The 13,774-nt window shown below is 39.0% G+C and overlaps 1 protein-coding gene across 2 annotated transcripts; it reads right to left on the reverse strand.

Annotated features, from left to right (window-relative positions):
- Nucleotides 1–1,032: 1,032 nt before the first annotated feature.
- Nucleotides 1,033–12,833, reverse strand: LOC145783367 (retinol dehydrogenase 12-like). 2 transcript variants are annotated; one of them, XM_082595219.1, is made up of 7 exons: nt 12,824–12,833; nt 8,566–8,702; nt 6,860–6,965; nt 6,053–6,215; nt 4,199–4,359; nt 3,363–3,444; nt 1,033–1,302 (listed from the first exon to the last, which is right to left on the reverse strand). In XM_082595219.1, exons 2-7 carry the CDS (start codon nt 8,635–8,637, stop codon nt 1,125–1,127), a joined length of 762 nt encoding a protein of 253 aa, XP_082451345.1. In that variant the 5' UTR covers nt 8,638–8,702; nt 12,824–12,833; the 3' UTR covers nt 1,033–1,124. The 2 variants fall into 2 exon arrangements, with proteins under 2 accessions (XP_082451345.1, XP_082451344.1); XM_082595218.1 differs by lacking the exon at nt 12,824–12,833 and adding an exon at nt 11,917–12,094.
- Between the last annotated feature and the right edge of the window lie 941 nt (nt 12,834–13,774).

The following is a 13,774-nucleotide window of genomic DNA, read 5'->3' on the forward strand; positions in this document are numbered from 1 at the left end:
GTTGAAAATGCTCTCAGAATGCACCAAACTGAAAGCAATTTTTTAAAATTTTCTGGAGGAGGCCCCCAGACCCTCCGCCGCTGGGTGTCGCCTTTGGCGAACACGCCATCAGGCTTCGCCCGCCGGCCGTCAAAACCCCTTCTTTTCTGACTTATTTCTGACTACGCTACAGTCTGGCACTGTCACTATTTTGCCCCCCCCCCCCCCATTGTTGCAGGTCTGGCGGCGCCACTGAACGTAGGCCATAGACTACTGACTCACCGACGAAATCGCAGCAATACAAATTTGATTTTAACTCAAAGTGAAGAAGGCAAAAGTTTTATTAAATTTTTAGATTCGCTTTTTCGAGCTTAGCATTATTACATCAATAGAATACTTGTAGGCAGGACAGGACCTCCGAGAGAATTCATGACTGGTCTGGAAACAACAAGAAAAATGGGCCCCAACAAAACAATTTTTAGCAAAATTAAGGCAACAAATTATTATCACGTGTTGCTTGTTCGTCTTAAAGCTGAACTTAGCCTACTTTCCTCGGCTTAAAATTGCCCTGCTTCTAAGTAGTCTACAAGCTTCAAATTTTACCAAAACCGTATTTACTGGTTTAAAACACCAACTTAGGGAGAAATTTTTGAATCGTTTTCATTTAAGCACACGGATCAAGTAAAAGAAAAGGGCAAAGCGTTGTAAATTGCGTTTTAACACGCTTGCTACAAGCTGTAGTCTAGGCTACGAGACAAGGCCTAAAGTAGGCTTAACTTTTTTAATAAAATGTAAAGCTTCTCTTCAGAACTTTAGACAGCTAATTGAAAGTGATTTTTAGGACTTTTCAAGGCATTGTATCTCACCCTAAGGCAACCTCAAAACTTAAGAATTGCTTTTTCTAATCAAGACACCGAGATCACTCAATTCCAAATGTAAAACTTTTTCTGCTCAAGAGTGTATTTAAAATCGGTTGGGTTCTCTATTCATTTAGCAACTTTCACTAGTCTGAGATGGAGTCTATCATTCTGTTTTTCTTTACCCCAAATGATTTCAGTGTTTGAGCTAAAGCAAGCTGTCGAATGCAGGAAATGTATTACAGTAAGTAAAGTCCTGGGACGCACGTAAGTACGGAAATTTGATATTTATACAAGTCCAGTCAACGTTAAACTTCTCTTCCACAAGTACTCAGCACTATTTCTGTCTTTTGCGAAAGACAAAGGCTCAGTGTGTGCACAATCACTAAAGTATCCGCCGCTGTATTCCACAACATCATCATCTAATACGCAATACATGGTGGTCTGAGCTCCGTAGAAAGGTTCTCTATAATGAAATATATATACCTACTATGCAAATCAGCAATTGCACAGAAAGTATACTCACGAAGTAGGGTTAGCCTAGGTGTGCGCTGGGCACGGTTAGATCAACTACATGTATAGTATAAGGTGAAACAAAAGAAATGTCTTCCAAAACATGGCAGCAACCCCCTCATATTATGAGGTTGGTCCTAGAAACTCCCCCAAAAACATTTGAGCAGGTTTGTATAAGCATAAAAAAAAAATTTTGTTGGGATTTTTATGTGATTTTTTTTATCTGTAGCCTATGCCCTTGCTAACATCTAAAATAATCTTTTCTGACTGAAATCCACATATCTGATATCAATCGATGTTTAAAAGATACAAGAAATATTTAATTGGATCAAAAAATAGTTGCAATATTATGCCAATTTTGTAAGGGCATTCTTATTTGAAAGCCACAGGCAGGGGCGCCGGAAGCGGGCGAGCAGGGGGGGCGATCGCCCCCTGCCCTAAACTTTTCTCTGGATGGGGGGGCAAAGGGGGCAATGGTGCCTTTTTAAGGTTATGCGAGCTACTGCACATTTTTCAATAATAACAATTTCTGCTATTCGCTTTTAGCTTAATTACAATCTTTCATTTTTGCCTCAAAATAATATTCACACACAAAATTCTGTATCACAATAGCATGATGCCCTTTTGTGCCATAAGTGTTCTTTGTACACCGGTATGTAGTTCTTTTATCATTACTCGATAATGAGCTATTGTGTAGGTCATAACTCACGAACACAATTTATTGCAATTCTACCTCTCCTATGCTTCTTCAAAGACGGTTTTGTCACAATTATGTTTGGTGCTACCACCAGCCGTGAAAATCAAACGGCAATGATTCGAGGCACCACTAACGACCGTTTTGCATTGCATAGAACCAAAGTTAGAGCCGGATGGTCTGGTATTGTTGATGGCTGACTTATGAGAAAAAAATGTTTCTCGTGGTCTGGGTTTTAGTTAGAAAAAAGATCTGAGTGATATAGAATTGTAGAAAAGTTAATTAAGGAATGGTAACCTATAAACGTCTTGGCGTAGCAAAGAGTGTGCGAACCTGGAAGTTAAAAATTTTTAGAAGAAAATGTGTAAGCCGGTATGATATAGCATCAAATTAGGAAAGGTGAATGCTGAAGGTAGTTTTAGCGCCATGAGGCGTGTAAAAATGTGGCTTCGTACCGCAATGACAGACAAAAGTTTAAACAACGGACTGTTTGCGACTATTCACAAACAGGTGCTGGACACCATTGACTTGAATCTGTTGCAAATAAGCTCATTCGAGCAACCGGCGCGAGTAAAATGTACTTCGGATTGGTTTGATACTTGTCTATACTTTACTGTCGGCCTATATAGGCTATACGCTAGGCTTATACACTATTCAGTATACAAATTATCCCGTGGACACATTTTATACTTTGCAGCAGATTGTGACGCTATGAACGTGAAATTTATCTTTCGTTTCTTCTTGTTCAACCTATTTCAATATATTTCATTCATTCATCTTCATCTGTCTCAACTGTCGAACTCAATAGTCGAACATATGTCGAACTGCCCAGCATTATCGCTATATCTTATTTTAAAACTTAAAAAGTGCCCTTTTTTCATAATCCTGCCCCCCCAGTCAAAAATCGTTCCAGCGCCCTTGGCCACAGGTTGCCACCACGTTTTGAAAGAAAAAAAAAATGATTCATCCTAATGTAGGCCGAACGGCTTATAAGTTTTCTTTAGAAACATGCTAAAAGACTATAGCCAAAAGATCAAATAAGTTAGGCCTTCTCAATCAAATCTTATAAAACTCGGTTGAAGTCACAATTAAAAAGTATTTAGAAAGGCATATTGGCTTGGCTAATTAATTAATGATTAGTATCAAAATCCGGCTTTAGAAAGTAATCGAAACGTTTTTAAAGAAAGTAAGTTAAGACTTCAGTAAGAGGAGGTTGTTTCACTTTTTATTTTAAATTTGTATAAGAAGAAAATACTGCAATTGACCAGTAGCCTACTACACGGCAGGCCTATACGAGTATAGAAAATACTTCGGCTTACCTGATGAACAATGAAGTGGGGTATGACACTAAAACGTGGAAAGATAATGAAAGATTATCATCGAGTTCTGTGTTTATGAGGCCTGTGAATATTTAAGAGCTGCTTTTCAGTTAAAATGTAAGTGCTTTAAACTAAAAGACCTGTGTTAACTTTAAAAAAGGTTCTTGGACACATAAAAGTTTCACAAAAGCACCATGTGCAATTATCAACTTATAAAAGATTACCAATATCATAAAAAGGTGTTTTATCTATCTTCAGTCTCAACTAATATAGCCTATTCTGGCCATAAGCAATTTAGTTTGTGTTGGAGGTGTACAGAATTAGGTTTTCTGGACTCCTGCTTCACTTCGATTCAGAAGTCTATGACTTCAAATTCCACTCCAGTTCCAAAGATTTTGGCGATATTAAATCTAAACTTCGCTCCGACTCCGAGCGCAAACCATAAAGCACAACTCAGATTTTTTTAACAGAACTTAATATCTTCCCTATTCTATGTCATGAAAAGAAAAGCTTATTTTTAAATAAAAAAACTATTGCTTAGAAAAGAAAATCATAGAAGTACACAAAAATAACAACTGCGCCAAGTAGGCTACAGGGTAGCCTACATATTTGAATGCTAAAAGTATCAACTGGCAAAACATCAGACTTCCCTGCCAATCCGGGTCCTGCTTTTGAAAGAATCTCAGACTCCGCCTCCGCTAGTGTGGCTTACACCCTTGGTTTGGGCACAAGGAGAAGGGAATGCAGAAAATATGAAGTTGAACACCAACTTAACTTTTAAAACTACGGAAGAAAGTATTTGTCTTTTCACATGGTCAAAGACGCGGAAACATTACCTGGATGGACAGCATAAGATGTTATTCCATAGTCTTTATATCTTCTATTCAATTCTAATGTAAAAAGATTGTTTGCCAATTTGCTATTGCCATAAGCAATCCATAAATCTTTTGTGTTTTGAGCGTCAAAGTGTATACTTTCTTCATTTATACTTCCAAGTCTTCAGAAAAATGAACAAAAAACGAATAAAGTATTGTAAGAAAGTTCTGCATTCAAGGCTACAACTTGCAAACAGGGAAGATTTGTATTAGGCTAATTGGTATGCAATGTTCTTTTATTACTAGGCTACAGTAGTGTGTAGCAAACAAGGCCACAACCGTGGTTGAAAAAGGTAGAAAATTAACATTTGCATGATGTGTTTTTACAATTTGATATATCGGTACTTTTATATCAAAAGTTTTACTTTTGTGATTTTTGAGTAACGGAAAAGGTGGAGAGGTTAAAAGTTGCAGTTGCAAAATGACAACTTAGCCCATTACAAGGACATCTTATTACATGTTACGAAGAGATTTCAACAATTATTTTTTCTGAATGCCAAATGTTAAGAGAAAAGTAATTACATTTTAAAAGCAACTCCACCTAAAATCTCCACTCCCGTAGAACCACGAATGTCAGGGGTTATGGTTTAACTATCTGCAGGGTCGTGTGAGCACCGTCTTGCCTCCCCCAGAAATCCACTAGTGAGCCCATACGTTTAGTGATCACTCTTAAAAATAGGACCAGAAAGCGTTCAAGGCCGCAAACTTTTTCAATGTGGGAAAAAAACTTACATTCATCATTTTAGCAAAGAGTAACAACTCTTAAGATTTTCTACACTAGAACGAAATAATTAATAGGCTATGCCGACAATGCAGTGGCGAATCCAGAAAAAAGTTGGGTAAGTACCAGAGTTTTAGTAAAGAAATGCAAAACTTAATGTCTGAAAAAGTAAAATAGAAAGAAGGGTGTTGGGGGCTTGTTTCCCAGAAAAATTTGACAAATATATCGTTATTTTGGTCACTTTTTAGGAGCAATAGCCCGATGTTTGTTTTTTATTAAGATGTACATTTTGTATGTAACCAAATTCATCAAATTAATATTGAATTGGGGTAAAATTTTTGGTTTAAAATTTAACTTTGCTTACCATTTCAAAAAATTTCATTCATGACTACAGAAAGATTTCAATAATTTATTTCTTGAATGTTTGTAAGCATAGTGTGGCGTGGCCTTTCAGCAGGCTTCGAAAATTTATCTGAGGTGTCCCCACCTTAACCGATAGCGTTTTCACTTCATAACTTATCTCGATTCACATTGAAGATTATCAATTTAATGATTAATTAGCTAGGCTATTTGAGTGAGCAGTGTTTACTTCGCAATATTGCATCATTTTGTTAGTTTTTTGGGACACAAAACACTTTTCACTCCTTTAATCTCTATAACTATGCATGCCAATATCGCCGAGATGAAGAAAATGTGCTTGAGCGAGCGAAGCAAGCGAGAAAATTTCACAAACATGGACATAAAATACATATTAAATGTTGCCGGGACATGTAAAATTACAAGCCAAAAAACACTGCACGAACCAAATATGAGTTGGCCTTAGGCAGAGTTCGGCCCCCAATCTGGAGATTGGAAAGTGAATAAACACGTTTTTGCATGATTTAAGCTAATGATTATAGAGGTTTTGTAGTAATTAAACAGTCAAAAAATGAGACTAAAATGAGTGGGCCCCCTAATCATCTGTGGGCCCCTTCCCTGGCCGAGAGGTGCGGTGAGGTTAACACGGCTATGAGTCTATCTGGCGACATAATCATTCAAAAGAAAATTTGTAGGCTATTAACTTGCATTAATAATCTTATTTATCATCGACTTACCTGTACGCCACAGAGGTTAGATTTATGATTCGAACAAGGCGTTGTTTAGCCTGTGCCTTCATCATGTCCATGAGGAGATTTGTGAGAAGAAAATGCCCGAGGTGATTGATATTGAAAATTATGTTAATGCCTTCTTCGTTGGTGCCGTTCAAGTAAAGAAGTCCTAAAATATTAAAGTAATACACTTATAAAATCTGAAATATTACCTATTAAATGAAAAGAGCCTTCTTTAACAACTCAAACAAGCTAATGGAAATTGTTCTCTTTAAACGACACGGTACATTTGGGACTAGTGGGCCTACCCTTATTTGTAAAACTAATTTGCGAGGCAGCCTCTCGCAGCTAATTGCGTAATGAGACTTCACATTAATTCTTTACTCATTCATGAAAAACTTTCATAAACTTACGACTTTTGACTTCACTAGCCAGTAGGCCTACATTGGCCATATTTCAATTTCCCTACAAGTTAGCTTTCGGATAAGCCGGGCATAGATGTCTCTTCCTATGTCCTAACTAAATTACTAAACTATCACCCTCGAAATTTAAAAAATTTCTACAAAAATCAAAAACAGTATGAGGATGTTGACACAGCGTGTTTTCTTGGAGTATTTGTTGACCTCGTTTCTCGTTTCAACAAGCAATCCGTATTTGTTTTGTTTATTTAACTTTAACATTCACAAACAATTTTTCATTGTGCTGCTACTGTAATACATAACAAATTTTCGTTGAACGGTTGAATAATACGCAGAGGTAGGCTACGACGAGTGTTAGATGGAAACAAAAAAAAAATGCTGTAAAGTTTTCAACCTGCATTATTGATAAGATAATCAAGGTTGTCTTCATTTTTTTTGAATTTCTTGACAAATGATCGAATAGACTCCCTGTTTCCTAAATCCAGCTTCATGACAGTTATCTAAAATTAACAATTTTATTTCGTATGACGTCACTTGAAATTCCCAATGGCCGATAATAATCTAAGTAGCCTGCCCTAGGCTACAAAACTTATGGCCTAAGGCAGACAGGTAGAAAAAAACTCTTGTCCACACCTCATTAGTTTTTATAAATGTGTTAACGTTGCACCTTGGAGGCACAAAAAAGATGTTTGATTAAAAAAGTGTGGGTAGATTACTCCAAAAGCACTACCGAAGGGTCAATAAATATCTTACAAGTTGTGGCGCTTTTTTCCAATTTCCTAGGCCTCTGGAAAGATTTCACACTGCTAAAATCATATGAAGTCTGGGCGCAAAAGTACCTTCCGTGGAAGGTAAATTGATACATTTGAGTGACGTTGTTAAAACTTCAATTGAAAAAAAGTAACAAAAATAGAAAAGTGAAAATGTTTTTAAAAAGTGTGTAAGGGATCAGACTTTCATTTAAGCCAAAATCAATAGTTTGTGTCACGTAATTTTCAGTTAACAGGTAAGAATATTTAAAATGTATCAAATTACCTTCCCTTCCCCTATGTACCCTGTGGCTGGTGGAAACACCACAAGAACAAACAATCTCTGGAAACTTCACTCCAGAGGAGTTCACCATCGCCCCCCGCCTAGTGAAACTACATAAATCTACAGGTCCGGATGAGATCTGCCCCGAGCTTGTGCTCTATGCTAGCTCTGCCCTCCAGTCCTGGTTACATAGATTCATTTTTTTCTGCTTGCACCACCTCACAATCCCAAAAATCTGAAGAAGAGCTTTATTAGTGGCGATCCCTAAGTCTCAAAAGCCACCAGAGGACCCAAGGAGTTATAGCCCGATATCCCTACTTTGTGTTCCTTTCAAAATCCTCTGGAGGTTTATCGATGCACGCGTCAACCCAATCATCGACCCACTCCTCCCAAAATAGCAAGCTGGGTTCCGGCGCGGAAAATCCATTGTGGATCAGGTCACCAAGGACCCAAGGCATCGATGGCTACTTTGAGGCAAAATAGAAGGCCGGCGCTGTTTTTCTAGATTTAGGCTAAGGCTGCCTACGACACCGTATGACACCGTGGTTTTACTTTCAAGCTTCTTCGCCTGCTTCCAGACTGACATATGGTCCACATGGTCATTGAACTTTGATTGGTCACCCGTCCCATCGGTCTGACGCTACCAAGACAGGAGTGGGTTGTCTTCAACCGTCTCCGTACGTGTGTCGGGCTTTTTCGCTCAACCATGCAACAATAGCCTCTTTCTCCTTTAGTGAGTGTGGTGCCGAGAATCAGACCGCAAACCACATCATCAACGACTGCTACATCTTCAGCCCACTGAATGGAGTGTAAAGTCTGCGCATCTTGGATGATGAAACCAAAGGCTGGCTGCTCTCTAGCAGCCTTCCAGTGTAGTCTGAGAACATCGTAAATCTTGGGGGGTAAAAGAATAGACCCAGATGCTCATACGCCGATGATGATATTCAACTAAAGTATAATAATTAATGGACCATAGGAATTGTAAGCCTGTAATCGTAAGCCTGTACGCAGAGAAATGATTGATTGAAAAATCGTCGTATCGTGAGATATATCGAAGCTAAAAGTTACCTTGTTGTTGCCGGTTAAATCGATGATTTCCTTTTTAGCCTTTTCTGATTTTTTTACATTCCTTGATGCCATAATAATTCGTGCATTTCTTTTTGCTAATTCAATAACTGTCGCTTTTCCAATTCCGGCGTTTCCACCTGTGATAAAAAGAAGTTTTAAAAAGTTTAGTCGTTGTTATACGGCAGTTAACGATGAACGAAAGAACATTTTCTTTCAGTGTGAAAGAGATCAGTTTGTTATTTTTTCTGACTATCCTAGTAAAAACAACACATTGCCTATACAAACATAGCTGAAGTCAAGAGTAAAATAGAAGAAACAAAGCACAAATGTTGTAACTAGGGCTGTAGAGTCGGAATCGAAGTCGTGGAGTTGGAGTCGGTGGAATTTTGGAGTTTCCGGAGTCGGAGTCGTTAACAAAACGGCCGATTCCGACTTGATAAAAAACGATAAACAATAAAATTTTTGTTTGCAATACACTTTTTCAAAATATTGCCTCTTATTCTCTGTATTGCGCTTCAAACGTTTACCAAAAAAGGAAGTGTTGGTTCTTGTCAGCTTTATGAAAGTCGCTGTTTCAACTTTGATTTCAAATTGAATAAAATTATTTTTTTTAAATATGAAAAAGGACAAAGTTTCAGAAAAATCTGGCAACTCTCTAAAACTTGGCAACACTGAAGCCGCAGTCTGAGTCGGTAACGCCTAGAACATCACACAACTAAGGCGAAAGAGCCATGTCCATTGAGTCCTGTTTTTGTCATGAATTACCAAGGGGGGTGGGGGACTTGTATACCTGGGACTGGTATATAAGTCCCCCCCCACCCCCCTTGGTAACTCATGACAAAGACAGGACTCAATTCAATTTTCTCTTTCGCCTTAGTTGTGTGATGTTCTAGGTTTTTCCGTCTGAGTCGGCTCGTCATAAACCGAGGAGTATGTGACCTGTGTCGTCCATTTTTCGCCCGACTCCACAGCCCTGGTTGTAACGTATTGATACAGATACAGGATAATAAGTTGAAAATTTGGCATGGTCGCAACACCTAAAAAATTAAAACTATTTTCCTCTTCCATTTTTCTAATTTTTTTTGTCACTTTTTGTTTGAAGTAGAACAGATCTAATGAAATTGGTGGGCTAAACACGCTTTTCTAAACATTTCCATTTTACAGCAGCCTAGGCTACACGTTATTAAAAACAGGTGTAATTTCTTAAAAAGCGACCAAAATAACCCGAAATTTCCTAAAATTTTCTCAGAACACGTTCTCTGGTCGTTCCTGCCTGAATATTCAATTATTCTTACAATATTTACCTCGGCGTATCTCAATTGTTTTAATCTGCTATTGAAGCCAGGTATTTTGGATGTTTAAGCTTTAAATGAGCTTCTAAGTCTTTGCGAAAATATACTCGGCCTACATTACTTGCAAACAAGCAAAAAGTTAATTCCGCAATGATGTTCACTACGAATGGCCTTGGCGTTGGAATTTAAGTTTAATCTATGTCCAAACTTATCAACAGTGACGTTCGGTGGCTTAAACCGTTGGAAAAGCAACTTGGAAATATTCTGCAGCAAGGTAGTAGGCACGAAGGGCGAAGCCCGAAGGCGTGTTGACGAAGGCAACACTTCCAGCGGGGGGTCTGGGGGTCTCCACCAGAAATTTTTGAAAAACACTTCCAATTTGGTGCGCTCTGAGAGCATTTCCAAAACAAATCAAAAATAAAAATCTGTCAAATTGTGCTTCGCCTATGTCGTGATCATACATTCATTTAATGTTTAGAAGTCATGAACAATCTTAATTTTAACGTTGCAGGACCAAAATCCATTGTTAGACATAGAATAGTAGGCCTAGTTGTCTAAATATTTAATTCGTTATGAATGTTCATTCTCAGATATTCAGTTAGGCCTACACTACAAAAACTAACACTTAGGCCTAAACATTACAACCGCAAGCAATGTTTACAATAAGCTGGATAAGTTTGCCTCCTGCCAGGCGCGGATCTATGAATTTTGTTTGGGGGGGGCCAGAAAATTTGAAAATGAATTAAAAAGTAAGAAAAAGATAAAACAGATATGAACAATCAGTGGCGTAGCCAGGAATTTGGGAGGTTTTGAAGGCCGGCGGGCGAAGCCCGTCGGCGTGTTCGCCAAAGGCGACACCCAGCGACGGGGAGTCTGGGGGCCTCCCCCAGAAAATTTTGAAAAATTACTTTGAATTTGGTGCTTTCTGAGAGCATTTTCAACAAAAATATGGGTATAAATATTCCTGTAAAATGGTGCTGTCCGGTGGCATAGCAAAAGGATAAGATCATGTTTTCTTTGGTATTTTTTCGGTAATAAAGCTAAGTTTCTATGTTTTCTTGTTGCTAATTCCTGGCTGAGATGTTTGAATGTTTGGTATTGGCAAAACTCGCTCTTTTAATGCAGTTTCGCTTAAAATTAGGCAAACTTTGTTTCAGAGACATAGAGACTGAAAGCATCATTTTCAATATCGTGACGTCACACGCGTGCCAAAGGGGGGGTTGTAAGTCCGCTGTGGGACTAATATCAGCTGTTTAGAAGCATATCAAACCATTCAACAATTTCTCACAAAATTTGGGGGGGGGCCCGGGCCCCTTGGGCCCCCCATAGATCCGCGCCTGCCTCCTGCGTATAGAAGCTTAACGAACTAAATATTACATCCGCACCTGAACGTTCATTGGCGAAGTAACGTTATATCAACGCTGTAAAAAGGGCAAAGGCATGACTATGAAAGCTAGTAGGCTAAAGTAGCCTACATGGCGAGGAGACATCAAAAAACAGCAACAATCTTTTCGCCTTTATGATGCTGTGCTGTGTACCGTGACGAGAGACCATTCTGTGCGTATGACGAGTTAGTCTAGCGAATGTACGCATTGACGTCACTGGGAAAGCAACTCTAACCATAACACATCTGATTGGCTAAGCAGCTGGTGACGTTTTGCAAAACGAGTGAGGATTGGCTAAAACGAAGGCGTTTTTTGACGTTTTTGAACCTGGGGAAAGCAACTGTGAAAGTTGCTTCCCTGGAGCCTCAGTGGTTGTTTCTGACAGGAGCGTTTACGTTAATTGGCATTTATAGGCAAGACATGCGGTTTGGTGAGGACTTAGACTACTCACAAGCGTTACGAGTAATTCTAGTCATGAATACAGTAATTTTCAAGTTAAAATAGACGTGATAAAAATAATAAAAAGTTAAACCTAGAATTCAGTCATTATATTTTGCATAGTTTTCGCTCAGGTAAGCACTGCTTTCCTTGCTTTCCCTCACCGATCACCGATCGTCACTGCTTATCAATGAATAGATTTGGTGGTGAAATACTTCATACTCAGGCCTACTCACCTGTTATCAAGACCGTTTTTCCGTTTAGAGATTTTTCACTGTTATAGACTGGCCCACGTTTGACGTATGTGAGCCACAAATAAGCTAGAACAATACCAGCCGTTACTAGAACTTTTGAAACCATTGGACACGTTTATGTCTTGAAGGCAGTCAATCAATAGCCTAGTTTTATTCATCAAACAAACGAACGATCTCCTACAAGTTAGAGACACAGGTAGGGCTACATTGTAAATGTTGAGTAAAAACAAAATTAACTCAAAATGTTTAACCCTTATTTTCAAGGGAATAAACGCTTAGCACTTGGTGTTTTTCCATGTGTCCAGGCCCGGATTTAGGGGGGCAAGAGGTGCAGATGCCCCGGGCCCCTGGACGTGGAAAAATGTGATTTTGTGTTTGTTTCTTTTTCTTCTTTCAGCCTTTGAATTTTCTGCAAAATGCTGTGCAGTGCTGGATTAATGTTACTGTAGACGTAGAGGTAGTTTTTCGCGCCAACGGCGCAAAAAAGTTTTTGCACGTGGGCCCCCCGATCTAAAAGTGACGCGGGCCCCCATTAACTAAATCTGCCCCTGCATGTGTCTCAATGGTTTGAGAGAGTTAGAGCAAATATTTTGGTCTAAATCCCCCCGCTCCTTAATATAAGCTTTACAGCAATAGGCTACATAACTTAGGGCTAATACTTTAATAAATTTCATTTCGGTAGTCTGCAACTGATTCACTGAATATGTTCGGATAAGAAAATTTGATTTTTAAAAGGGAAACAAACTGATACAATTTTACCTCAACCTCAAATTGTAAACTTTAACAAGTTAGGTTACAAACTTTTTTTAAAACCAAAACTTAAAAGTATAACCATTAACCAAGCTCTGAAAAACAGAGAATGTAGGCCACTGCAGCCATATCAGCTCACTTCATAAATCTACGGTACCGTGCTACTTCAACGTCTGTTTGTAATAAGAAATCTTTTAACCTAGGCTGCATTCCGTCTCGGTGACCTGAGTGACATGACCCAAGAAACAACTTGATAGATCAGCTACTTAGTGGCGATTTAGTTGTCCAGCAAAACATGTAGCTACGCAAAAGTCAATGAAGTGAAACGCAAATAGGTTTGAGTAAACTAAAACTGTTTGTAGTCATGGTACATAAAAGACTGGCAGCCTATACTCTGCCTATGCAAGTATTCAAACATGCCAAATTGCTATTGGAACAACAGTACGAGCTATCATTCAGAATTGGCAAGCAAGCAAATTGTTTTTCAATGCAAACCTTATTGATAAGTTCATAGTTTTTGTATCGTGAAACACAAGATGAGACGATGATCCAGGTCTTGTGAGCAGTGAGCACCATCTCGCCCGGCTCTTAATAAGGCCGATTACTTTAATCAAACTTTCAAAGACAATCACAATAAAGTTTTGTGCTGTCAAGATTGGCATCACTTGGATGAGAACAGCAAAAGACAGAATGGTGTGGAAACATATTATGTGGAGGCCATCTGCCAGCAGTGGCATGACCGGCTGATGATGATTCTATAGGGCATTTTTCTTAGAAGTAGGTCTTGATTTGGGGTCGCGAATATCTTCTTGATACCGGGCCCAAATTATCCTCTGAATTGGCTTGCCTACCACATAGGCTATCCACCCGCTAGCTTAGTGGTTACGCGCCTGGTTCAAGATCACGCGGCTCTCGGGGTACGCGCTTGAGCAACGCATTTTAGGACTGCTCTCCATTCAGCAGCACCTAGTGAATGGAAGAATTCCCCAGCAACAACACTTCAACAATCGGAAAACTTCACTTTGCCAATCTCGGTAGCCGGCCCTGCGTCAAGAGCCTCTACAAGTATGCGAAACTACCAGGAATAACC

This window comes from Aplidium turbinatum, chromosome 14 (assembly GCF_918807975.1).
Source record: "Aplidium turbinatum chromosome 14, kaAplTurb1.1, whole genome shotgun sequence".
NCBI classification, from domain to species: domain Eukaryota; kingdom Metazoa; phylum Chordata; class Ascidiacea; order Aplousobranchia; family Polyclinidae; genus Aplidium; species Aplidium turbinatum.

Coding starts and splice junctions, on each gene's coding strand:
- LOC145783367 (XM_082595218.1), bottom strand. CDS start 12,040: ATGGTTTCAAAAGTTCTAGTAACGGCTGGTATTGTTCTAGCTTATTTG. Junction 8,703..11,916: donor AAAAACGGTCTTGATAACAG/GTGAGTAGGCCT, acceptor TTTTTATCACAG/GTGGAAACGCCGGAATTGGA. Junction 1,303..3,362: donor CCCACTTCATTGTTCATCAG/GTAAGCCGAAGT, acceptor ATTTCATTATAG/AGAACCTTTCTACGGAGCTC.